This window comes from Choristoneura fumiferana, chromosome 10 (assembly GCF_025370935.1).
Source record: "Choristoneura fumiferana chromosome 10, NRCan_CFum_1, whole genome shotgun sequence".
Classification (NCBI taxonomy): domain Eukaryota; kingdom Metazoa; phylum Arthropoda; class Insecta; order Lepidoptera; family Tortricidae; genus Choristoneura; species Choristoneura fumiferana.
Window position 1 is genome coordinate 9,393,166 of NC_133481.1, and position 27,214 is coordinate 9,420,379.

At 37.9% G+C, this 27,214-nt stretch overlaps 4 protein-coding genes across 5 annotated transcripts in view; 2 read left to right on the forward strand and 2 right to left on the reverse strand.

Moving 5' to 3' along the window:
- Positions 1-11,462, forward strand: part of LOC141432031 (anaphase-promoting complex subunit 11-like) — a 40,766-nt gene extending 29,304 nt beyond the window's left edge. For both annotated transcript variants that reach the window (XM_074093392.1, XM_074093391.1), the window contains exon 3: positions 9,393-11,462. In XM_074093392.1, the coding sequence (XP_073949493.1) occupies positions 9,393-9,542 (150 nt within the window). In that variant the 3' untranslated portion in view covers positions 9,543-11,462. The remainder of the gene's footprint in view (positions 1-9,392) is intronic.
- Positions 11,463-13,213: 1,751 nt separating this feature from the next.
- Positions 13,214-15,253, forward strand: LOC141432035 (protein dpy-30 homolog). Its single transcript, XM_074093397.1, has 2 exons — positions 13,214-13,495; positions 13,669-15,253. Exons 1-2 carry the CDS (start codon positions 13,418-13,420, stop codon positions 13,924-13,926), a joined length of 336 nt encoding a protein of 111 aa, XP_073949498.1. The 5' UTR covers positions 13,214-13,417; the 3' UTR covers positions 13,927-15,253.
- Positions 15,254-16,231: 978 nt separating this feature from the next.
- Positions 16,232-19,706, reverse strand: LOC141432033 (radial spoke head 1 homolog). Its single transcript, XM_074093396.1, has 4 exons — positions 19,419-19,706; positions 18,612-18,762; positions 16,830-17,309; positions 16,232-16,509 (listed from the first exon to the last, which is right to left on the reverse strand). Exons 1-4 carry the CDS (start codon positions 19,467-19,469, stop codon positions 16,268-16,270), a joined length of 924 nt encoding a protein of 307 aa, XP_073949497.1. The 5' UTR covers positions 19,470-19,706; the 3' UTR covers positions 16,232-16,267.
- A 79-nt stretch (positions 19,707-19,785) lies between these two features.
- On the reverse strand, positions 19,786-22,259 carry Ccdc85 (coiled-coil domain-containing protein 85). The gene has a single exon (XM_074093395.1). The coding sequence runs from the start codon at positions 21,881-21,883 to the stop codon at positions 20,645-20,647; it is 1,239 nt and encodes a 412-aa protein (XP_073949496.1). The 5' UTR covers positions 21,884-22,259; the 3' UTR covers positions 19,786-20,644.
- Positions 22,260-27,214: the final 4,955 nt, after the last annotated feature.

The following is a 27,214-nucleotide window of genomic DNA, read 5'->3' on the forward strand; positions in this document are numbered from 1 at the left end:
AAAATTAATTGTAACTAGATGAGTATTCCGTTCGTTCTATGTATTGTACAAGTACAGCATTTTTCTGTGTCAGATTTAAATTAGCACAGACTTAGACGAGTGGCTTAGACTGCGTTTCCACCAGAGATGTGTGAGGATGTGTTGTTGAGAAATGTATTTTTCATGAACCAATAGAAACGATTAATTTACCTATCCTCGCACAGCACCGCTCTGGTGGAAACAGCTGAGCGGAGCGAGGCGAGGTAAATAAAGCGTTCCTATTGATTCATTAAAAACATTCCTCCCAACACATCCTCGCACATCTCTGGTAGAATGAAACGCAGCCTAATTCGAAATTTTTTGAGACAAAATAATACGTGTGTGTATGTAACATCTCCAAAAGCCACAGCCAAAGCTTTATAATATAACCATTAGCTTGACAGATTCGATAGACTTCATAAACCATTCATTCTGATAGATTCCGTAATGAACAGATGAAGCAAGTTCCGTCTATTTTAAGAAACAAGCAGAGTATTTTTTCTAGTATATTCCCATGCATATTAGGCTGTGCAAAATTTTATTCCTAACCTTAATTAATAAATAAACCTTTGTGAACTGGTGCTTGTGATTAACGTCTGTCTAAAACAGATCGAACATCGATGCACTTTATTCGCGATGCTCAAGCTTTGAAGCCGATTGGATTGATCGACAAAAAGTAGCCGCCACGTAGACGGACCCACTGTACCAATAAGGGCAGAGCATTAGGACTGGTAACCGTGGGTGGACTGGTCCCACGAGGCCGTTCCGTTTTTCTAACGCCCTCTTGCTTACTGTTCATGCCACTGAGCAGCTCACTAGAGTCTAGTGATTAGACCATGATAAGCTAATCGACTTGAAGCGCTTGTCGCAGGACGTTGAAAGTAAAAAAGAAAAAAAGAAATGCTTAGAACAGATGATGATTCCGAGAAAACCGTTCTCACTCCCATCCCATATCACATTAACCACGAAAGTGACATTTCTAGACACTCATATTTATTTTGATCTGACCAATATTTTGTGAAAATGGAAGGATAAGACCAATTCTATCTCTTAAAACTTTATTTGATTCATGCCCGTAACCGTAACATGATATGTTTTTATTATTTAACAAACTTCAAAAACTTTAAACAATAGAGGAAGTGTGTATTCAACCACAACACAAAAGGTTAACGCATGCCTTCCGGCTCGCGCAAGCAATAAACATTATCACATCTCCGAATCTGGTCGTAGTATTGAATTCAAATAGGTCTCGGAATGAAACACGTGGGTGCTCCGGGCTCGAACCGGAGGCGCCGGCGCTGCAGTGAAGGGCTTGGGTGAAATTAGCAACAATACACGCGGACATTCTATGGTAATTCATTGCGTGTCATAGGAAGGAATGCATTAATAATTCATAATGTTACGGGAAAATCTTGTTGTTGGGATGTGTTTTTTAGTCGTCATCATAATTTAAGACACGGTGTCAATGTAATTAAATTTTGTATCGTCCATTCAACTGCATGACATCTGCATCATGGGACGTATGTATATGACTTTATACCGGTGTTTCTTGTATACTAGACGTGCCGTTTAATGAGCGGAAAAACAATCGCATACACAACAAGAGAAGTAAATCTATTGTAATTTGACGTTGTATGCAAATCTAGCTAGAGTTTCTTCCGTGTATATAAACTACCACCGATCGGCCATAGAGGAAGGAAAGTTGGCTTGGACCAAGCCCGCTCCAGGGCATTACAACAAGCTGCAAGCTGCACCTGTTGGGCTGCTTGCTCTGATCGATCTATACGATGCCCTAATTGCTTAAAAATTATATTTAATATCATTAGTTATATAATGCACGTGTAATATAAATGTTGTTCAGTTTTCCAGTCTATTTAACTACGTCAATAGGTACTTAATTGCTAATCCAAACCCGTCGGGTCCAACTATAGACGGGGCACAATGGCCGGGCTCAGCTATAGGTGCTTTAATAGCAGTTTCCTTTGAACTAGTTGTTACAACTTGCATGTTTGTTTGTTGATGTTACTGTTCCGAGAAATGGCTCTGGTTAGGGAGCTTTCGCTAGAGCGGACGTTGAGAGAATTAAGGTTAAATTGCTCTTTAACATCCAGATCAAACCATTCAATAATAACCAAATACATATAGGTACCTATATATAAAACGAAACAATAAATTGTACGATATAGGTAACGTGTCAACGTGTTTTGCATCAACTATTACAAATGAGTTGAAAAGTTCAACGTCCGACGTTATGTATTTTGAGGGAGTAGTGGGTGGACACTTATCACTGTTAAGGTGTGTTCGACACCCCTGTCATTGCCATGTAGCTTCGTCAAGTAAAAAAGAAGTATAGGTTACAATTATCATACCGTAAGGTTCAATGCTAAACTGTAAGACCACCCTGCGTTGGATTGCAAGAAGTTGTTGTTTTGTACGGCAAGGTTCTAAATGAATTTAAACATCTTAATTGATTCCATTACTATTTGCCAAGTTCAATTACTTGATTATCAAATTACAATGTACACAGTCGATAATTTTCTTTAATTTCACGCATTCAGGTGACCTTCAGGCGCTATTTGGCACAGCTGGACGGTTGGCATTCTCTGTTTACACCACATTTAATTTCGTTTATTTGTCTCGCAGATGCGGCGCGGGTGCGCCCGAGTCATAAAATTATGACTTTTATTGCGGACACATAAACCGCGTTTGCGATAAACCTGAAATCCCAATTACTAAGACTGGTCCATAGATTTGGAACTTTCATTTAATTGCATAGCATTCCGAATTGTCTTGTCCGAGTCTAGTTGAGGATTCCCGTAAGTTCAATGTCCATACATTATTTAGTTGTCGAATATATTCTAAATTGCATTCCATTGAAATATTGCTATAGTCAATGTACCTCTACAATCGGAATATAAATTGGTTGGAATTGGCCCCAAGCGTTCAAATGCACTTGTCGTACTGAATCCAATCATCAATTTCTATTGAGTCTCCGTCTCCAGCCTAGAGCTTTCAATGTGTTAAATTATTATTATCGCTTCCTGCTAGAGTTCAATAAATTTTTATAATTTTCGTTCCAAAAATCATACATTATTAAAATCATACATTATTAAATAACTTCAAATATAATGTAATTATAAGTGCTGAATCGATTAGATTAAAATTAAAATGGGCCCAACCTTGGTTTACGACGTAATCTAAGAAACGAGAAAATAGTCATCAAAATCGGCTGCCAGCTGTCTTTGTTATCGACCCCACGTATACATTTGAATCGAGAACCTCTTCCTTTTTAGGGTTCCGTATCTAAAGCGACACAACGAGACCCTCTTAAGGCGTTGCTATATTTGTCCATCCAGACGCCTGTCACATCTCTATTTTGTGAACCGTAACAGATAGGCACTGATAAAAATACTTATAGAGATAAAAAATTAAAGGGGTTCCGCATACATGATGCATCAAAACTAATTAAATTAGTACCTATCGCGCTCTTCCGCCCAAAATTATTGCGGCGTAACAATGTAATTTAAAGAAAATTGGTATAAAATATCCGCAAAGTAACAATCGTATCTAATGAATTGATAAATCACTGACTGAATAAATATCAATAAATATCACGGGACAATTCACACCAATTGACCTAGTCCCAAAGTAAGCTTAGCAAAGCTTGTGTTATGGGTACTAAGCAACGGATAAATATAATTATATAGATAGATACATACTTAAATACATATTAAACACCCAAGACCCGAGAACAAACATTCGTATTTTTCATACAAATATCTGCCCCGACACGGGAATCGAACCCGGGACCTCAAACTTCGTAGTCAGGTTCTCTAACCACTAGGCCATCTGGTCGTCAAAATGACTGAAATAGTAAGACATTTTTCCTCGTAATCATAATTCACGGAGCTATCTCAGTACCTACTGCTGGCGATTCATGACTAGTTTGCGTAACACAAATGACTAGAGCTAGAAACCCTTCTGCCTTAGTGACGGAATTAAATAACATTATTTAATTTTATAAATCAATATCTCGACCACGTGTCAAGCCATACAACTGTTCGTCATCGCTACATTCCCGCTGCTTTACCTACTCCTACTCTGCTCTGCGTACATTCTTACAGTTTGAGGCAAAAGAAAAAGAGGAAAGATTGAAGAGTTGATTGTGACAGATTAACTAATCTAGTAGTCTAGTAGTAGTAGTAGGTATCTAAGCGTAAGTAGTAGTAGGTAGAGGTAATTACTTGAAAAAAAAATATATTTCTAATTTACTTTTAGCTTGTCCATGACTAAATATAAATTGACTGAATTTGGTTTGTCTGATTTTAGCTTTTTATATTTTTCACTAGCTGTTGCCCGCGGCTTCGCCCCCGTTGTATTTTTCTGTATTTTCTTCCATAAAATCCTTCTCCTGATACTAACGAACACAACAAAAAAAGAATTAGCGAAATCGGACCAGTCGTTCCCGAGTTTTACGCTTAGCAACTTACAACATAGAAGATTATCATATTTTAATTTAAAATTATCTAATTTAAGTATGTATACCTAACTATTTTCCTGTTTCATCCATTCACGAAGTAATAGTTAAATAGGAGGACCTTTGAGAAATCTGCGTTGAGCCGATAGCAATAAGTAGAAGACCTTTTATGAGGGAACTTAATAAATGAAGGGGTTACCTGACGAGTATTAGTTATTGTCGTCGTCATATGACCTTTCCAAAGAATTTCCAGATGCTACTCAACTTCTCAAGCAGCAATCTTGTGTTAAAATTACGGACCGGTAAAGTAAATAAAACCATAAACCTAATATTACTTAGACGAACAGACCTTGCTTGACAGCGTGACCGAAAGTGAGATGGGCCTGTCTGTGTAAATTTGTAAATGTCTGTGTGAGTTTTAGAGTTGCCCTGCTAAATATGAGTTGTCGATAACCATATGTACCGTATCCCCGGTATCCCCGTATATATCCGGTATCGTCATAATAGGTAAGATACACAGTACAAATAAGTCTTAAGGGCTGTTGCAGTAAAGTAGGTACTAGAAACTTCATAAACATTTCTAAATTAAAAAAAAATGCCAGCAAATATCTGTCACTCCCACTCATGTCACTAGTCGTTAACTTTACACTAGACAGTTAAGTACCTATATTCGTATGTCGAGAGTGTACATAGTAAGCTATGAATAAAACACACTTACTACACACCACAGATTTCTTGTGAGGCTCCCAGCCTATTCGATTCAAAATTCTGATCCACTTATCTTTGATCACTGGATTGACAGGAAACCTGGAAGTTTTTTTAATATTTTTTGTTATGGTGGCCACACTAATACATACCTACCTACTCTGTGAAAGTTTCAAGTATATCTACCTATTTGCGGTTCCAAAGATACAGCTCTTTGACAGACGAACAGACAAACAGACAGACAGAGGAGGCTTAGTAATAGGGTCCCGTTTGGCACCATTTGGGTACGGAACCCTAAAAACAAAACACTGAATTTTTGTTTGTAAACAAATAGTTATTATTTTATTTACTTAAAATCATTCAATACTCAATGTTAAGTTATTTTACTTTTATTTTCTCAAATCTTTAAATCGGAGAAAAGCAGCTACAAATTTTAGTACAAAACTTTATTGGAGGAATATCGCTATAGGTATCGATAAAAAATATTCAAACTCTACGCCGTAAGTGCTCAAGTTCACGGATACAATATATTTTTATTTAACACATAATTATTAAAAAAAACAAACCATATTTATGAAATAGACTGTTTACCGCTTCATATTAGCATATTAATACATTCAATGGAAATAAGAGCTATGAAAATGGTACTTGTACAATCATATCACCTGTGAAATTTATGTTTATTTGGGTTATTGCAGTAGGTTGTATCACAACTCAACACAGAACACGACACCATTCTGGAATCCTACCGTTTTATGCAAAAAATCGAAAGGATTGCAGAAAAAAAAACACAAAACAAATAAGTACGACGAAAATTTTAACAGGAGGCTAAAGGAGGCTAACTGATTCAATCAAAACGGGTCACGCTGTCATTTTGATTTTATCTCTTTCCCACACATAGATTATGCCGTAAGTATCGGTTCTTCACTCGTACCACTGTTGGTCTATTTACGCTAGTAATATTTAGTTTATGAATAAAACAGATGTTAATTGTAAAACTTCTCTGATTTAGGCGTATGCCACGTCACGTTATCAGTGTCAGTGTAATTAAACACAATTTGTTGAGTATCCAATTCCAATATTAATTTCTTTTACGTGTTATGGTCGTTTCTCCGTCAGCAGGCGTGATATTAGTCAATGATATTAATTAGCCGGATGGCGCAGCCTCAGCGGGCCCGTCCCGTCTCCGCTGGACCGTGCATGTTTGACACTGACACCACACTTTCCCGCTGCTGCGCCTGCACATTTACATTAAACTTAAACAGCATTTAGATTGTACGCCTTCTTAATATATTACTCTCCAGTCTTCAACGTCAACATAATCATGAAACTGCTCAACTTTGTAATGGTCCCTAGCAGGACTATTAAAACGCGCGACGCAATTTATGGTTAATTCATTAAAAAGCCAACAGCAGCGGCCAATCTCTATTGGCCACATTACATCTCTATGTTATCAGCATATCTGTAATGCCGTGAAACTCGACTTTTCCAATAATCATCCAACTTTAAAGAAAACTAGTTTCGAAATTAATGACACACGGGCCTTATTATGTGGGCGAACCACTGATTATTAACATAGCCGTCTCGACGTACGACATCGAGCCAAACATGCAATAGGCTGCTGCTGATGCTTTGGGCTTTTGATAAATATTTATCGATTATTATCATTATTACGTTTCACTGATTGTGCAAGCTAATTTCCCGACTGTTACTTAGCTGGGTTATTAAGCCAATGCCAATTGTTTATTTCTCATTGGCCTGAATTATGAAATCAAGTACTTACCAAGAACCTGATGTTAGACCTAAAGATCGAAGAGCATATGCATTTAGAGAACAATATGGAGCATATTATAATGCTATAGCATTCTAATCTATTTGACATTAAAATACGCATTATTGAAACGCTCGGCTTGCTGATTATATCAGCTCATAAAGTGCTCTGCGAGACGAAAGCGTCAGGTTACTCCGGGTGGTCCCAGAATTACAGAACTAAATTGGCATGATACCCGGGCCTTTTTTATTGATACATTTATAATAATAGCTAAAGAGCTAGGGGGCTGTCTTGTAACTGGTACAGTCACAAGTATACTGACTATTCATGAAATTTATTACGAGACAACATGCTCGAGTAGTCTATTAAGTGTGTTTGAAATTGTACGAATTTGTTGTCAATAAGCTGTTCGGTTATTTGTGTGGCCCACATAGGGTCGTGCACGCCCCGCATTCCGCGCTAACGCAATCGTCGCGAAGGCCGCACCGGCATTATTTTAATTCTCTTATCGAACTTTATTTATAACTGTGAAATTTCTTATTGCAGGCTATGTTGCAGGCTCCTTAATGTGTTTGTAACATATTGTGGTAAATTATATTATACAATACAATAAAAATATTCTTTATTAAATATTACCAGAAATCAGTACAAAAAAATTACATAGTAACATAAATTGAGGGTAGACAATAGGCGGTCTTATATTTTAAAAGTGATCTCTTCCAGTCTCCAGACAACCATTTGGGTACAAGATCTAATGATTAAATGTCAAAAAGGAGGTGGCGGAAACAGAAACAAAATTATATAAATACATACATACATAACATATACTTCTAACATAAAATAGCAATAGAAATTGCCGAAAAGGCCGAAATTTGAAAAAAAAAAAGATTAAATTATGAAATGCAATAAATAAACATAGAAACACTGACGAAATAGTTAAGATAGCAGTGTCAGAGAATTCCATAGACGGATTCAAGAGCTAGTAATGAGTTATGATAGATCTTACTTATTATATTTCACTCGAAGATTATTATGAAAGAGTTTTGAAGTTGAAGAGTACAAATTTAAAGCGATTTGACCGCTCTGTTATGTTCGTTAAGCTTGCCACATTGAAGAGTACTAAAAGTGACAACATTTAAAAAAAACATATTAATAGTACTAAATTATTTTATCGAAATTGAGAAAGCCAAACCATTCGATAACTTTATTCGGGACTCTCTCCGTCTCCGGTGCCGATTAAACAATCGTGTCTAAATACGAAAGTGGAATTAGATGACTGCGGAACCAATAATTTTAATGATTAAATGATTACGGTGGATAAAATTTTAGCTTTGCCGGTAATTAAAAATATTGGAAATGCAAATCTGATCCGCCCGATGGCCGGTCGTCACGTTCTGTTTGTGTTTTCTATCCACACCTCTCTATTAACTCTGAGCCTACGAAGGTTTCTTGACTCGAAATAAGTGGGTGTTATGAATATGTCTAGCTAGACGACTGGAAAAGTTCAAGTGAATATTTGATTGAAATCATCTTATTATCTCTTCCATTTTTAGTTTTACTAAAGGATTATTACTCCTACCCTACAGGAATTTGGCGTTTTTTAAACTGCAAGCAGTTTTGGATCCTAAAAATAAGTAAATAAATATCATGGGACACTTGACATCAATTGACCTAGTCCCAAACTAAGTTATGAAATTTGTAAAACGTTGCCTGCCCATTTGTGTGCAACCAATTTTATTTTAGGTATTTAAAACTGACCAGCGATTGACCTCTACTCTACTCTCGCACACATTTGACATCGTGGTCGTGGCCATTACATAGGTTGAGAATAAGTAGTGAATCTTCATCACGACTTTCTTGGGAAAATTCCCCCGTGCCGTCCACACCCACACCACGGTGCTGGAGTTAGGACTTCGTGGTCGACAATGGAGAGCTCTGCCTGCCCTCTCTCACATCAGATCATTTAGACCCCTTTTACGACACCCACGGGAAGACCCCTATTCTAAAACCGGGCATGGCATGGACTGTCGTTTACATTTACTTGCTCGAATTTCATTTGCCCGAATTTCATTTGCCATACCAACGTTTGCCATTGAACCGGTGGTACATTTTTTTGACATTAATAAGTGCTTGTTATAGCCTAAATTGAATAAAGATATTTTGACTTTGATTAAATATATATAGAACCATGCTGTTTTCAGGTTTTTTTTTAAATGTCATCATATAAAGTGCAGTAGGTTAGGTTAGTTTAATATCAACTGAAGAAATTACTATTTCAGAAATAATTTACTTTATGGCAAATGAAAATTCTAGAAAAACGATACATTCGGGCATATGAAATTCGGGCAAACGATAGGGAACCATGGACTGTCCCTTTGCCCTTTACACGCATGTTTTGACGTGTTTTTTTGTTCGTTACAGGCGAGTCTCCGGCAGTTGGACCTGTCGCTGCTCTCCGAGCTGTGGTCGCTGAGCGAAGCCATGGCGGCGTGGCGGCGGCAGCTCGAGCGCGCCCCGCGCCTGCGCCCCGCGCCGCCGCCGCCACCCCCGCCGCACTACCTTAGGACTTAGTCATAGTTTACATTACACCTGATATACCGGACAAGATACCCATTACAAGAAGTTTATCACATCAATCCTCCGCGCCGCGGCCATGGTCACATTAGGGCGCTAGCAACGCCGGCAAGATTTAGATAGACGGTCTAAGACATGGCTACTCAACCCCTGTCTCTAGACCTAAAGTGCTCAAATAACCATTTTCAAATGGTCCTCTGGAGCGTGTTTCAAAATACATACCAAGTTCAAAAGTTATACAAATTAAATACCACAATTAAAAGTGGGTTATAATTAGATTCTATTACAAATTTAGAGACATATTAACTTAATAAAAACGTGTTCGTCCAGTCGTCGCGAGTTGAGACTTTTGTGCCGAATTTGGCCCGTTTGTCAAAATGGTTGAGCAGTCTTTGTCTTCTATATGTGAAAGCGGCCTAAGTCTAAGCATAAATTAATTCAATTGGCCTACCTAGTTTTCATTTTGTGTTCCGTGGTCAAAACTAAAAAAAAAATCTTAAGACTCGTCGCACCTCACAAACTTCATCATGTCAAGACGAAAACTCAACCGAACCTTCCTTCGCAACCTTTATTTTTCTTGTCTACTCATCCTTCCTCTTATTTTATCACTACGGAATTAGAAAACTGATTTCGACGATTAGCAGTTTAGGGAGTTTTTATGTGCCACACCTTATTAATTAATAGTAACTGTTAATAATTTAATAGAAAACTGAATTTTATCACGGAATGAAAGAGTATTTTAATTTTTAATGGCCGTAGACACGAGACAATCTACACGCATTTAGTTTTGTTATTGTCTCCTTCAACCTCGACATTGGTGGAGTCATAAACAGTATCGAAAGAGAGGTGTGATATCTCCATATAAGTAGCCCTGGAAATTAGGCGCCGTAATGTCTAAGGAGTTATATTTCAACTAACTAAACATCTTTGAGAAGCCACATGAATCATTGCAATTAAGTCAATTAGAACTACTCACTGTACCAGTGAGATAAACCTTGGCTTTTTAACACAGTCAGTTTATTAACTAACTAATTGCGATTCAAAACTGTAATAGGTTATTAATCTATTTACAGATTTATGTCCGAACCTTAAAGGAATGCGTCTTGTAATATTGAACTGTTGCTAATTTAGTGACTTCGTTAAAAGATCAAGTTGTAAATTTGCGGATTAATTGTGAATGCATTATGAAACTTCTATTTACTAAGTTTAAACAGCGCACGTAATTTATTTAAGCTATCCATCAAAAACGGTTGTTTCCCAATAAGTATGACTTAAGTTTTAGTCTTGAGACCCATGTCTGTTGACCAAAAACTTAGCGGCCGGACGACGGAGTCACTGGTCGATTAATCAATCAGAGCAGAGTTTGTGACGTAATTTGTGTAATAAAACGCCGCTTTTAGAACAAACATAATGGCGGATGAAGAAGTGTGATGTGTGTGACCTTTAATGCGTAAGAGTTAATGATATTGACGTAGCGTGAATACTAGAAATGTCGTTGTTTAGCAAACTAGTTGACTTTTTGAGATAAAACTTGGCTCATCTTGATTTATTTTTATTATTTTCATGTATAGAAAAAATAAATATCACTGTAAATAATATCTAGTCAACTCGGCTAGTTTACACTATTTACGGCATAACAAATGCATAGAAATTATTCTATACGAATGCTTGAAGTAGTTCCTGTATTGCACCGTCACTGAAAAATTTAGACTTCAATTCTAAAGTAGATTTAATTCCACAAGCATTTAATAGATGTTTAGATGACGGTGTTTTAACTGCATAATAAATAATTTTGTTTTAAATAAAAAGCACCACGGAATAAATACCCCCTTGTTGTATATTATATTTGTGTGGATTGTATAATAAGTATTAATGTATTTTTAAGATTTCTTCTGGAATAAATTACATGGAAGAGTTTCTTTGTTAATTATTTAATTTTTCCAACCAACAGATGAGTGCGATAGAGTCTATCGAGATAGACCAATCACCAAAGAGGCGAACTTTTCCGATTATTCGCAATACTCTGTGGCAATACATAAGTTTCTTCGTCAGTACCGTTAATGAAACTAATAAGGATATTTTTTTGCACTAGTTCCGTTAGGTGAAATAAGAACAGCTGCTTGTTTTGCTTTTGATCCTGTAAAGTCAGCAGCAGAAGCGGATGAGCGGTTATAGTGCACAATGAATTATGAATTATGAAATAAGCTGCACACGAGTACTGCCATGGCAAATGAGTGTTTAGATCATTTTGATCACCACAACCGCTCATCCACTTCTGTGTTGCAAGATTTTCTGAAAATTAATTTGTATATTGTTAGGGCCAGTACAGGCGGACTGCATTCCAAATGCAACGTAACCGCAACTACCAACTGCCCATAGATTTTTCATCGCAGTTCCATTGTCGGCAGTTGCGGTTACGTTGCAGTTGGAATGCAGTCCGTCTGTACTGGCCCTTATGGTAACCCTAGTCGGAGTTTTAAGTCAACTTTTAAAACTCAGACCATGTTATCCATGCCTTTGCATTAATCCTTATACAAATAAATGATTTTATATTCAAGACGGTTTCAATACCTGTAGATTATTTTTTAAATTATTCAAATCGGACATTCCATTCAAAAGATATTACGAAATTAAAAATATCAATCTAACCAAACAATGCATTTACTCTACGCTGAGGCACCCCGGCTCCGCGCGGGTCAGGTTCGGGTGTAATTTTTGGAAAATGGAGCTATAAAAATGTGTGAGAAGTGCCCTTGATTAGAGGCCTTTTTAGAGTTCTGTGCCCAAAGGGTAATAAAAACGGGACCCTAATACTACACTTTCCGTCTGTCTGTCTGTCAATAGGCTGTATCTCATGAACCGTGATAGCTAGACAGTTGAAGTTTTTACAGATGATCTATTTCTGTTGCCGCTATAACAAAAAATACTAAAAACAAAAAAATAAATATTTAGGGGGGCTCCCATACAACAAAAGTGTTTTTTCCGTTTTTGCTCGGTATTCGGCCACAGGTAGCTAATTGCTTGAAATATTACAATACAATACAATAACTCTTTATTTACACCAGAAATAGTAAGCGATACAGAAAACAGGTACACAGAAAAAATTACAAGGATATTAAAGAAAGAAAGAAAAACATTTATTCGTGACATTTTTACAAATAAAAGAAAAAGAAAAAAAGGAAATAAATTTTGTCACGAAATGGTCCCAACTCAGCATGATGTCAACCTTGCGGCCGACGCTGGTCTTCCGTTGGAACCATTTAGGAGTTAAAAGTATACATCAACAGTGAACACGACAACTAAAACATTTATATTCACAGAATATTTACTTGCATATTTATTCACTTTAAAAATAAATAATTAAATTAAAATAAATAAATATTTAAGGGGGCTCCCATACAGCAAACGTGGTTTTTTTTGCTAATGTCTAATGTTGTATAGATATGGAACCCTTCTTGCGGGAGTCCGACTCGAATTTGGCCGTTTTTTTATTTATTTTGCCCGTGCGAAGCCGAGGCGGGTCGCTAGTATTAAATAAACAGATAGTATACGTTGGATCGCCGCGCTCGTCTGTTTAAATCGGAACGTTTGGTATGGTACTAACATTTTCTTTAATAAATATATGAAGGCAACACTGAAGTGTCAAACTCAAAAGACAGTGAGTGACAGACAACAAAGGCACCACAAGTCATCTGTCGGCCTGTCGCTCGTTTTGCCTGCTTTTCCTTGCCTGCTCTGCTCGAGTTAAATTGATTGAACTGCCAAGACAAAGCGAAACAAAACTAAATAATTTACTCAAAAACTGTTTTTGACAACTCATCCACAAGTTGAAATATTAAAATATTTTTATGTTTATTTAACAATTGCAACCGATGTCCGAAACTTCGTTGCAAGCGAATCAAGCCCCTAAAGAAGAGCAACCGCCGCCTAAAATACCAGAGTCTGTGAAGGTTAGTGAGTTTTATATTTAAATACTGTCGTCTTTATTTGGCCCTTCGTACAAGACTACAAACCTTATTTACTACTCTCACCAGCGTATTCAATGTTTTTTGATAGTTGATCTGTTCGATCGGCCAGTGTTCGTCGACCAGGTGTTTAGTAAACTTTAAAATTTTCATTACAGAAGATAATTTCGATGGAGAAGGAAGCCGATACCAATGCCAGTCGCAAATCTCGCATTGATCTCAATGCTTTACCGACGAGACAGTATTTGGACCAGACTGTAGTACCCATACTTTTACAAGGACTTTCGGCGCTCGCCAAGGAACGCCCGCCAGACCCCATCAACTACTTGGCTGCTTATTTACTAAAAAATAAGGCAACATTTGAAAGTAATAATCCGGGCCCGAATAACAATCCTCCGCCCAGCACTCAAACATAGCTGTTATTTTAGCAAAAATGTAGCAGCAATATGATTGTAGGGTATAGTGATCTTTCATCTTGTTTAGGTAGTCACCTGCATTAATATCTGCCACAGCATGCTAAAATATTGATGCAACCTATACTCTGTTTAATTTAAGATTTGAATTAATGGTCAAATTGTAGCACACATTTCTCGGTATTTCAAACACAAATTGACTAAAAATACTTACATGTACATTTAATTGCAGTGTTTATTATATTTTTACTATAGAAGTTAACACAATTTTAAATAGTTTCATTGTTTTATTTAAAAATGTGTGCAAATTTTACCATTAAGTTTCAAATGTTAAAATAAATGGAGTATACTGGCCCTAGAAATAGAGACAAATCAGATATTTTATACATGTTTTGTTGTGTTAGATATTGATGCTGGTGACTATACTCACATAAATATGATAATAATGGGATTAATATTTGAGAAAAAAAATGTTTTAATTCTCAAATTACTTAATGGTCAAAATTGAGGCAAATGTTTGGTAAGTCGTACTATCAGTAGCAGATTCAGGGAGGAGCTAAGAGGTTCAAGCCTTGATTCTCTGAATAGAAAATGAGTTATTCTATGGCAAATGCTAATTTTTGCTGAAATCGCCACTCAACTTCTGGATTTGCCACTACATACCAATAGCTCTTAAAGGTTTAATGTTTGAAATTGTTTGAATTTGACAAATAGCCTGAACCAAGTTGAAAGTATGCTCATGTAAGTCTATAATTGAACTTACTGGTGAAATTGATCATGCAAAAGTAGGTACTCTGGAAAAGATATTAATATATTTTCTATTTAATTTTGAACTTATATATTAAATAAATATGAAGATACCTTTCCCTAAACTAATGCTTGCTTAACCAGTTACTTTTGAAGTGGTATAATACACTTGACAGCAGTTGTTTACACAAATAACAATGGAATCCATTAGTTGTCAAGTACAACAGTAAATAAAGTTTCTTTCCTTTTAATAAGTCCCATTGTTATTCTATGAACAAGATTGTAGAATTTCATATTTTTATACTACATGTAAACTTTTTTGTAAGGTCACCATTTGTGTTTTTGAAAAAAGCTTATGTAAACAATATAATTGTTTATTGAAAAAAGGAATTTCAATTCATGTTGTTGCTACATTGGTAATGATTTATTGGTATTATAATTGTCATATAATTTTCTTATGTAAATAATTTATAAGTTGATTATCACTCAGATCATCAATTTGTGTTGTGTGTCAACTCAGGGAGCTGGAGAATGTTCACCTGACTTTACTTATTTAGGATAATAAATTCATTTTAAGGCTAAATAGGTGTTTATTTCAAATGCATATAGTATATATTTGAGTAGTCTTGAAAAGATGAAAAATTACTAATGGTCTATACAAAATAAATCCTAAACATTGTATGTGGTAGTTCTGCATCTTTGTCTTTTCGTCTTCTCAAGTATTTTGTACAGTCAAAGTACAGTCAAAGTATAGGCCTACACTTTTGAGCTACTTAAAATAAGGACCAGTACAGACGGACTGCATTCCAACTGCAAACGCAATGAGGGGGCTACGCGGGTTTATTTATAATTAGAACAATTTTGTGAATATTTTGCAATATCTGAAATTAATTATGGCAAATATGCGTTCCGGGGCAATGAATGTCTGTGATTTGAGACAGTTTTGTCTTTCGGAAACCTTTGTCCTCCCTTTTTTCCGAACAAAACGTAGACTTTGCAACACTGTGGCATGCTCGATATTTTTATGCTGCGGTTTTAAGGTGTATTAAATATGATTTTAATCTAAACTTTGTTTTCACGCCCGTAATAACAGACTTTGAAAGCCATACTTAAAAACCTCACGCAACAGTGCGCCATCTAGTGAGACAAAAAACGATAGCCCTCATTGTTTACGCGTCTGATGGTTGAATTGAAATTCCGGGATTTTACTAAAGTCACATGGGAATTCCCGAAAAATACATCATGGATTTCATTAACTTGTACATAAAACAACTATGCCAAATATCATGATTCTAAACTTAGTCGTTGAGATTTCGAGAGTTTATTCCGATCCCATGGAAATATTGAGAAAGAAAGTAGCCTGTGTGTTCTGATGACTTGCAGCTACATATCTACATACCAAATTTCATCCAAATCCGTCCAGCCGTTTTATAGCATGAAGGAGTAAACAAACAGATACATATTGTATACAAACTTTTGCATTTTTAGTAGGATAAGATTTGAAACAAACAAATAAACATATGAGGTGAAGCTAGATAAAAGCTAATAATAAAATGGAACGTCAATCAACTAAACATTTATTTATGATCATGCAAAACTAATCCTTCTGCTCAGTTTCCTCAAGGAACTTTTGGCGATGCAGCAACCAAGAGTCATTGTCGTCAGCGCCTTCTTCCTCAGCGCAGACCGAAGGCGGCTCGAAGGGCAGCACATCCGTTTCAACACTTTCGTCTGTCAGTGACGGCAGAGAATCGTGGACCGGCAGAGGCATTGGCTCCGGAGGCAGTAGTTCCGCCATATATGCTGTCACGTTGCGGGCTCGCCAGACTGATATTTTACCTAAAAAATAAGTGGTAAGTATGTCATTTTGGTAATGGTTCGAGAAAAGATGGTACGGCAGTTTGCCTTGCCCTAGATATCTATCATCAGAAAACCATGCAAATTGTTGGGCTATTCTCGTCAGTAGTTACTAAACCCCAAGCAAGCGAGTAATGTAGATGTACGTAACGTAATACCATTACCATACCATTTACGTAGCAGACAGTTAGTTTCTGTCTTCAGAAGCTGTTGAATGCTACATGCTACACAAACATTTATTTACTTAGCTAGTTAACATTGAAGAAGAATAATTCGCTTATTAAAGAGATTACATAACTTACCTATAGTCTCGTCAAACTCCATCTCCTCTTCTTCCTCACCCTCCTTATTCTCCTCCTTGTCTTCTTTTTCTTCTTTCTCTTCCTCCCCTTCCCCAAACTCTTCGAGTGCCGGATCCTTCATCAACAAGTAAAACCCGTGCTGCATGCAGTTGGTGTCGAACACAAAGCACCCCGGCCCTTTGGGCACCCCTTTAAACCAAGAGCCGTGGAATCGTGTACGGGGGTACATGATCTGCCCTGGTCCTTGGATTTTCCCCTCCACCCATGTGCCCATGAATTTCACTTGGTACTCGTTGAATAGGTATGTTCCGAGGCCGTGGCGCTTGCCTTTGAACCAGGCGCCTTCGTAGACGTCCCCGTTGGGGTAGAAGTAAGCCCCGAAGCCCTGCTTTAAATCGTGTCTCCAATCGCCCTCGTAGCGCGAGCCGTCCGGGTATATCATTGTTCCGACGCCATACTTCATTGCCCGACGCCATTCACCTAGAGAAATATTAGCTAAAGTCAGAAAGAAAACTTAAGTATGAGATTTTTGTACGCAAGGCGGAAACAAAAGTTGTGCCTATAAGTGTACCTAGTAAACATATCCCGTTTCGCTGGGTGCAAAGTAGGAGGTTGGGGAACGCGCGCGCCGTGGCCAAACAAGGAACTTTTCGGCGGACCAACTATCACTATTTACTACTTTTACTAGTGAAATTTACATATTCGTGCATTATTTATTAAGCAAAAATAAATAAATATGCGCCACGAAACCTGCTGCGTAGTTAACTGCAAAAACAATGGCTAAAACAGTGATCACAAATTCGATAAATTTCCACAAGCAACATGTTTTGTATGGCGTCGATATCATTGAAGTTTGACGAATTACATGGTGTTGGTGTGGCTCATTATGAATTTATGACCTTCACTAGTTTCTTTTACATCTTGGACATATTGAGCCAAAACTAAGTTTTCCTTTTGTTGTTGTTTGTGGTTGGAAAGCGATGTCGTATAATGTGCTCGGAATCCATACCAGTTTTTAGGGTTCCGTAGCCAAAATCGCAAAACGGAACCCTTATAGTTTCGCCATGTCTGTCTGTCTGTCTCTCCGTCCGCGGCTTTGCTCAGGGACTATCAATGCTAGAAAGCTGCAATTTTGCACGAATATAAATATATGTAAACTATGCCGACAAAATGGTACAATAAAAATTTCAAAAAAAAAGACTATGGTACCTCCCATAGGCGTAAAGTGGGGATGTCTTTTTTTCTCATCCAATCTTGTAGTGTGGGGTATCGTTGGATTGGTCTTTTAAAACCATTTGCAATATTATATGATGTGCGTTATTCGATTAAATTTGTTTATTTTATTACTTCTCGTGAAGACAGTCATGAGAAAGTCCGTGTGCCATTTTAGACGGGAAATAAAAAAGGTCAACTTTATTATCGACACTATAGATTTACATGATCCAATAGATGTAAATTACGATTATTTCGTTGAAATTATTTGTTTGTTTCCTTACTCTTCGTAATGACAATGATAGCCAGCCAATTTTCAAAGTCCGCCGTAATTGTAACCGCTTGTTGGCGCTGTCACCGCGCACCCAGCGAATTTAATAGAGATAGAGTAAGAGTCTATTCATGTTTGGGAAAGGTAAATGTTAACATCACAGATAAAACAAACAAATCTGAAGGAACCAAATAGCCTAAGCCTTAAATAAGGGGATAGGTAAGTCTCGCCTTTTTGTTTTAGCGTTTTAGGTCAAAAAAGAAAATATCAAGAAACCGATCTTAACGTGAACTACCCACCTTCATAACGCGCTCCGTTCTTAAAAACATACAATCCTTTTCCATTTCTCATGCCTCGACAATAGCAGCCAGTGTAGTAGTCACCGTTTGGTAGCACAGCCCAGCCTTCTCCATGCCGCTCGCCGTCTTGACTCCGACCGCCTACGTAGATCTATGCAGCAATTTTACCTTTGTATCAGTTGCTATTAAATCATGGGAGGTACTAGTGTGAACAAGAGTAGGTGTAATAATGAATAAATGGATAGATATTTTAAAATAGGTATAAAATATGTAAATATTGTTGGGAAAAATTGCTTACGAATTTCCATTCCACTCAAGTATGATTGTGTACAACATTGCAAATCATAATCATTTGAAATATGTCTCACTGCGTAAAGGTATTGTTTATTGCAATGAATTCATATCATTCTAATGATAATCAAGTTACCGTGATGGTGATGTAGATGCCCTAAAATTTGCTATTAATACTCGTACTCACGCATGTCTCATTATTGTTACAAGCATACTACTTTGATAAGAGTCGTTTTTTACTTCAACAATTTGTGCAATCTTAGTATTTAGGTACACTCAGTTAAACTGGTACATTAATTTTGTGCAGACGATATTTTATTTCAGAGCACGGCGTCATCAGTAGGAAGGTACTTAATTTAAAAGTGCGTACCTATGCGAACTATTGCGAATATAACATTAGTACAAAGTTTCTTAACGACGCAATAATAGAAAACCGGTACAAAAAGCCAAGGTACTTGCGGTACTTTAAGTACTGATTACGTATATTTTATGTAATGATGTTTAATTATTAATTACACCGATAGTATCCACATCCTCGGGACCTTCGCCTTTAGCTTCCTCTGGCATGGCTTCAAGTTCCTAAACTAAATCGGGTTGGAACAAAGAATTCTATTGTGTATGTTTAAAATTTGACATATATACGTTGTTTGACATATTTGTTTATAGTTTGATTATTTGACATTTGAAATATTTTTGCAATCGGTGCAATCAGTGAAATCATTTGCATTTGACCTATTCTTTACACTGCGGAACTCCTTTGTTTTTTAGTGGCTCTCGCTCGATGGCTCTACCACGGCTCTACAATCTTGTACATTGTTTGTATCTTTGGTTTGTATCTTCCGAAAAAGGAGGTTATGAAACCGCAATGAATAAAAATTAGATGTGCATTAAAACTCGAATAATTTATTAACTGTACAACTAATCATTTGTGTAATAAATTAATAACATGAACAACACTACGAATTACTAGGTACGATCAAAGACAGGATCTGCCTAAGTTCTGAACATAGTACATAGTTAAACAATTGAAAAAAAATATTAAATATAAGATCTTTTCGATAACGGCTTAATAGTGGACTAGGCAAGATAAACACAGGTTTTCTAAGCTTATAATAGTGGCAACAGCTTAGAATCCAGTGAATACATGGACAGATCATCTCAATCTAAGTACACGCCATATGATGTTAATTAATCATCTCATCTCATCACAGACAACAAAACGTATTCTAGCCTCATCAGCAGGTACTGAAGTACCAAGATATTATGCTTCTTTTCTTTTAATTGATTCCATGAACATAGTCACTATAAGTAGTACATACCTACCTACTTATTTTAATTTATGCTAAGTATAAACATAATAAAATTAGATAGATCTACGTTTTTTAACGCAACTATCAAATCTAATAAGCAAAATGGAAACAAAATTCTGCACAGCGATAGCACTTAACTTAGTTACTTAAACACTAGGTATCTAGTTTTGTACTTCTCGGTTTGTTATAGATTCTGTTATTGTTTGCCACAGCAAAATTCAATACACGTGCGGGGCTTTCATTAACAATGTCCCACCACTTTTACATTTAGTAAACAAGGTCGATCTTACAATCCGTTTTGTAGGTCACGAGACGCCAAGCCCGCTGTGACCTCGATAGAGTCAGATTCCAATCAAAACCCGTGTCAACAGAAAGTATCTGTTGAATTTGTACTTAATTCCATTGCTATTAATGGTTTCTTCTTTCTAAAATTTAACGCGGTGGGGCTTGAGGCGGTGCATCTTCCAGCTTGCCCCATACCACATTGCACATCTCTCGTACGAGGGCTTGCTCTCCAGAATCTAAATCAGGAGCTGGCCTTCTCCTTTCTCTTTCCACCCGCTCTCTCACTTCTAAGACCTGTAGCGCTCGGACCACAGCTTCTGGTCGTTCACCAACACCTCCATTAAGTCCTTTCTCAGCTTCCAATCGTCTAACCTTTTGTTCGAGATCACGAACGTATTGGACCGTGCGCTCAGCAAGTTGGGGGTGGGTGACGGGCGCGGCAGGCGCGCGTACGCCCTCCTCGGCGTTCGTGCCACTGCTGCTGCCATCGCCGTCGTCCCGTTCTCTTCCAGCCGCTCTCCCGCAGTTCACGCAGGTGCTTCGTTCTCGTTCCTCGTCAAGATATAGACAAAGCTCTTTTAACTCTAAGTTATCTCGTATCAATTCCTGTTGCTTGTCATCTAATTCTCTTAGTTTGCTCTGGTAAGCTGATACCTCCTGGCGCATTACCGATGCCGTGTACCTTCCGAATCGTTGCCACTCGCGTGCTAGTTTTCGTCCTTTCTGGCGATCGTCGTCCAAGAAACAGCACAAATCGCGGAGCTCTTGGTTATCGTCGCTTAACCTTCTGTTAGCATCTTTTAGCGTTTTGATTTCGTCTAAAAGCGTTTGAATTTGTCGCCTTTGATCGGTTGAAGCTCGTGGACCTTCTGGTTCCACACGTTTTGTGAATTTGAGCATATCAGCTGATCTCCTGTGGATTTGTTCCTCTTCTATGTTCCGCTGCGCCCTCTGCGTATCGTCAGCGCTGCGCGCGCGCGCCGTGGGCTGGCCCGGTTCGTGCACGATGGCTTTGGTGATGACCTCTCCCGGCGGCCGCAGCACGCGCAGGGCTCCTGGCGCTGGGGGATAGCCGGCGGGGTATCCTTGAGGATACTTCGAGAAAGAAATTGATCCTCCCGGATAGGCACTGTGCGCTCCTAACGGGTATTGTAGTTTAGTAGGATCCACTGGTTTACCCACGTATGGAGGTTTGTACTCCTTCGCGGACGGGTCAATAGTGGCGAGTTTGGTGCCGGCCGCGGAAGGCGGAGGCGGATGGTACCGCGGTGGAAAGTTGACCGGTTCCGGACCTTGTTTACCTAGTTGCTGCTGTTTCTGTTTGTTGAACTGAACTGCATTTTGGTTGATGGACATTGTCGTTGGAGCCAATTCGTGGACGGTCATCAGCTCAGTCGGTGCTCCGCGTTGTAATATTTTTGTGATTCATTTCAAAATCGGCACAGATTGCGTACACGTGAAAGCTGAGGCAGCATGGGTTCAACGATTGGTCCTTGAATGAACGGAGGAGGGGACGCCGCCGGCTGCGTAGGCTGCGGACCGTGGCATTCGCGCAATTATCTCTGTTGTGATGCGATGTTGGACGCGAGGCACTTGTCGTTCGAATTGTTTTTCGCTGTTTGTACTTTGTTTATGTTTAGAGATGAGTATTTTGCGGTTATGGTGTTGTGTTCGCTCGGCGAGGCGGGTCGTGTCGGCGAAGGAACGCGGCCGCGCGGGGCGCGAGTCTCGACTGCGCGGGCGCGGGCGCCGCTCTACCTGCGCGGCGCAGGCTCGCGCGGTCCCGCTCTACCGTTCATCTCACCTGCACGCACACATCTATGCTCTAGTCATTGACTTTAATGTTCTTTATTGTGGTTTTGTTACAGAAAATGCTTACTTAAGCGTCCGCGGCAGGTGAATTGTATAGTCAATAAAACAGACACTCTAGTATGTACCTCTGTATGTCTCACTTTATCAATAATTTTGATTGAAGACAGATTCATAAACATACCTATATAAGGCTATAACTACTGGCAAAAACAAATAGTAGGTACTTGTGAGGAGATTTAAGTAAGATGACTTCAATAGTAGGTACATACCTATACATGCAATAAGGCTCTATAAAATTGATTTATCCGGAATATTTGGGCAAGATAGCGAACTTGCTCTATCTCGGACTGAAAGATTATTTTCTAACACCGTGTATACCGTGTTTAGGTATATAGGTACCTCAAGGACTGTAATTCATGAGACACCATGGCACCTTTTCAAAGGAAAAGTCATTACGATTTTCATTTTTTATCAATGCGATATCACTATGACGTTTACTGATAAATGGTTCCATGCTCATGAATAGGGAATATTACTGCCAAGTTCTGCCGCCAGAATGCAGTACTAGCACATAACGTAAACAGTTTTTGACGAGTTCTTCAAAACTCTGAAAGGACTCGCACCACATTCTCGAAGCAGTTTTTTTAGATCATCCACTTTTAAATGTCCGTAGGATGTCATTATATAATATTTTTTTTTTGGAAATATAGATATCGTTTGATCATGACATATTAAAATATATATGTCATTTTTTTCTCTATAGGTACTTACTAATTAACTCTTTGGTCAGCGACATGTATATGGTATGTGCTAGGTCGCCCCCTGCGCAGAGCTTTGCCTAAATGCCCTATTAAAGTCCTTGACCGTAGGTACTGTAGTCTGTAGTAACCTGAGTGAGTGAAGTATGCTCGGGCTAAAATTCGCATTTTCCCGGAGAGTCTAGAATAGCTTGCTCCCGTAAACCCCACATAGCAAATTTCTTCGGAATCGTAAGGTACTTGTAAGGTAAGAGCCGTTTTCGAGATCCCCAAAATAAATAAACAAATATACAAGAATTGCACATTCACAGGTATACTCGTAGGATGTAAAGGATATAATAGATAATCGCTGGCGCTACTTAAAATAATTATGAATTTTAAGTACCTACCTCGCTATATTAAGATAGCCAAGATAGGTAGTACGTACCTATGACATTGCTTTACTTCGCATACATATTTATACCTATTATTTTTCCGGCGTCATGAAAACAAAGCGTTAGGTTAGGTACCGAGGACATGATCGCTTCCGCCGAATAAGATTCATCTCTCCACCCTGCCCTTTCAGTTTGATATTCATCATCCCAGCCTATATACGTCCCACTGCTGGGCCCAGTGCGGGTTGGGAAAACTGAAAACTGCTTCGCAGGTTTGAGCAGGTTTCCTCACGATGTTTTCCTTCACCGCAAAGCTCGTGGTAAATTTCAAATGTAATTCCGCACATGAATTTCGAAAAACTCAGAGGTGCGAGCCGGGGGTTGAACTCACGACCTTGCTTGAGAGGCGATAGGTCAAACCACTAGCCAGTCACCAGTTTGATATTAGCCAACAATTATATTTTACTAACAAAAACGCAAATATTATTGTTTGTTACTCAACCGATCCTGAACTAATTTGGTATACCTATAAATAGTTTAACACTCTGGGAAGGATATTATGTAGATAGATCATAGTTTATCATCAGGAAAAATGTATTGTTCGGGATGCGACAAACAAATTCTTCGCGTACGAAGTCGCGGGCAACAGCTAGTTGTTAAAGATAGGCGCCTATTTATTAACATACAGCAATATTTACTTACTGAGTTTGAAATGTGATTTAGTTATAGGAATGTTAAGTATTGCTAAATCAATCAATGGCTCATACGGAAGTTATCGTAACCCACAAAATGCCAATTATTGCAGAAATGCGTAGGTACAATTATATAGTATTATCAAGTTATATATAAATTGGTTTCTCTAAACGTTTGCGGTTGGCTTCTACGTCTAATGTACTAAGTATTTCTTCATTTTATATTGCGGTAATTGTTAGGCACCGCCGTACACTGTAGTATGTATGTATCCTACCTAACGACGAATTTGCGCTTTAATTTTATGAAAACTCATTTATATTCAAATATATAGTTTTTTTTATCTTTCATCGGTATCTGTTTTTTTTATCATATTTATCCGATTTAAAATAGTTTGATGCTACACTTTATTTATTTTTCCTTAAACGTATACGACATTTTTTGGTACAAAATTTTTCTAGTAAGTAAATTATGTGAAGTTTTAAATACTTACCATAGTAAGTAATTAAACACGAGACTTTTTCCACGTAATTCCATGACTCTTATGACGTTACCTACTGTCAGCACTTACAAGCTTAGCCCTAGGGCTAAGGTACTAGTACCTACCTACTTACACTTCAGTATAAGAATCGTCATCCCAGCCTATACAAGTGCACCTAAGTGATTAAATAACTGAAAACCTGAAAGTAGTTTATTTAAAATCGAGAGGAGTATCAAGTACCTATGCGTTAAACCAGATAGCGTTTTTTACAAGCTTTTATTTAACTTGAAATGTATGTATCTTATCTATGTATGTATGTTTGTTTGTTTGTTCGTTTATACTCTTTATTGTACAAAAAAAGGAAAAACAAACAGGTTACAAAAAGAAATAAGGCATTAAGTACAAAAATTACCTATGTAACCTATATATATGCGGATCAAATCTTACAAGTTGAATTTGACGCACTAAGGGGCTGTTTCACCATACATTGATTAGTGTTAACTGGCGGTTAGGTGTGATGCCGTCTCTATTTGTTTTGTTCGAATAGACGGAGATGGCATCACATTTAACCGTCGGTTAAAGCTAATCAATGGATGGTGAAACAGCCCCTAAGTCTTCAAGTGGTCCGGTTGACTTGAAATTTGGCATACACTTATGTAAATCTGGTAACAATCAAATAATCTGGTAGTGACATCCTGGTGGTCTAGCCAGGATCGTCTCGCAGGATGGAACTCCTCAATGGCAAATGGCAAGGACTTGAAGTTTGAAACTGAAATCCAGCTTGGATGACACTGCAAGTAGAGTCAACAAAATGTAGGCACGGTCATCAAAAAATGATTGTATTAAAAATGAACTTTTTATTTCAACAAAAAAAAAAAAAACCTATTTTACCGCGGCCAGCCAGTCTTAAAAGTTTACAAATGCAACACACGCCGGTGAATTGCCTTAGCAATGGGTTGCAATATTTAGATCATTTAATACTGGCCGTTTTTCTGTCAGTGAGTCCTGATTTTCTCCAAAAAAACAAAAAGTGCAACTGACAAATACAAATTACGAATGTAGAATTAGAAAACAAGTTATTACTTATACTGACTTTGCCAAACATTACGGATAGGTATTTTTTAAATAATTAATGTCTATCGATGTTTTCTCACCGTAAAGCTCATATATCGCTCATAAAGGCAGGCCGGCCAGTGTCAAAAATTTTTTTCGTTTTTTTTTTGCAATTTCATTCACCGCGCCTGAAGAAGTTGAAGAAAAGAAGAAGTGAAGTTGTCTTTTTCGAGTTACTGTATTCTATACAGGAACCATCGAAATATTTATACAGCTTAATTACCGAACTCGTATATTATTGTTTCTACTTGACGTTAAGTGCCTTCTGATTGCTTGAAATTACGGACTAAACTTATCACGTTGTAAGTTTTTGCCGCCGACATAATAAAATGACCAATCCATACCTACTAATATTATAGATGCGAAACTGTGTGTGTTTTTATGTTTGTCCGTTTTTCACGTCGAAATAGAGCGACGGATCATCGTGATTGTTGGCATAGAGATAGTTTATGGGCCAGAGTGACATAGGCTACTTTTATCCCGGAAAATGCATAGTTCCCGAGGGAACGCGCGCGATCCGATAGCCGAATTCCACGCGGGCGAAGCTAGTAACATTATATGCCTTTCTAAACAGTGGACACTGAGAGAAAAAGTGTATTATTCTTTGCAAATTTCTCATATAACTTGTTGTTGCTGCTACATTGAAAATTGAAAAGGAAGTTGGCAACAAAATTGACAGTGCTAGCGTGATGATTAACAAGTTATTAGTATTAATTCAATGTAAGTTCATTCATATTCATGTGTACTAATTGCAAAGTCATACCTATATGATCCCTTACCTACTAATACAAAGTTCCAAACCTGCTATGGCGAAACGTATTGTGTTCTCGGTGTCTCGCAAAGAGTTTAATTAATGCCGTGTGAGGTTTTTCAACACACACCCCTCCACTCCCCACCTGGAGAGGTTTTCACACAAACATGAATACATGGTGTGGCTTAAAGTAGGTACATAGGTAGGTACGGTTTATAACACGCATTTATTTAGCATTTATAAATTATTTTGATGATAAATTTAGGTAAAGCGCACATTTTGGAAAATCAGCTGCCGAACGTAGTGTGTGTAGGTAGAGTACCTAATTCTCATTGCAGAGAAAGGCCACCAGTGCCGTACCTTTATATATCTTATTTTTTTGATATATATAACAAGCAACTTAAATGAATAAAAAAAAAACTTCCACCGGTTCAAAAGCCTCTGTTGAAAAAAATCCCGCTAGAAACTCAAGTCCAAGTTTGTCTTGGAGATTGACTACCAATTTCCAAGAATGTACCAATGACGAATCATGGTTCTCTAGCTATTGTAGTTTCAATTTGCTTAATTCGATCACTTTGTTTTCGTTAATGACATACGTACTCGTAGCGAACCGCGTCGCGGCGCCTTGTGCTATACGTTCCACGCTCGACAATTACATCGCGAAATCTTTTGCATGGAAATGTACGGCCCGGCCACCCCCATTCTCTGCAGCATGCTAGCTAGTCCTTCCTCACTCAG

Bases quoted from the DNA above. Each gene is read 5' to 3' on its own strand.
- LOC141432035 (XM_074093397.1), top strand. From the start codon at position 13,418: ATGTCCGAAACTTCGTTGCAAGCGAATCAAGCCCCTAAAGAAGAGCAA. The intron at 13,496-13,668 runs GTTAGTGAGTTT...TTTTCATTACAG, and splicing joins AAATACCAGAGTCTGTGAAG to AAGATAATTTCGATGGAGAA.
- LOC141432033 (XM_074093396.1), bottom strand. From the start codon at position 19,469: ATGCCAGAGGAAGCTAAAGGCGAAGGTCCCGAGGATGTGGATACTATC. The intron at 17,310-18,611 runs GTGGGTAGTTCA...ATATTTCTCTAG, and splicing joins GAACGGAGCGCGTTATGAAG to GTGAATGGCGTCGGGCAATG. The intron at 16,510-16,829 runs GTAAGTTATGTA...CTTATTTTTTAG, and splicing joins GGAGTTTGACGAGACTATAG to GTAAAATATCAGTCTGGCGA.
- Ccdc85 (XM_074093395.1), bottom strand. From the start codon at position 21,883: ATGACCGTCCACGAATTGGCTCCAACGACAATGTCCATCAACCAAAAT.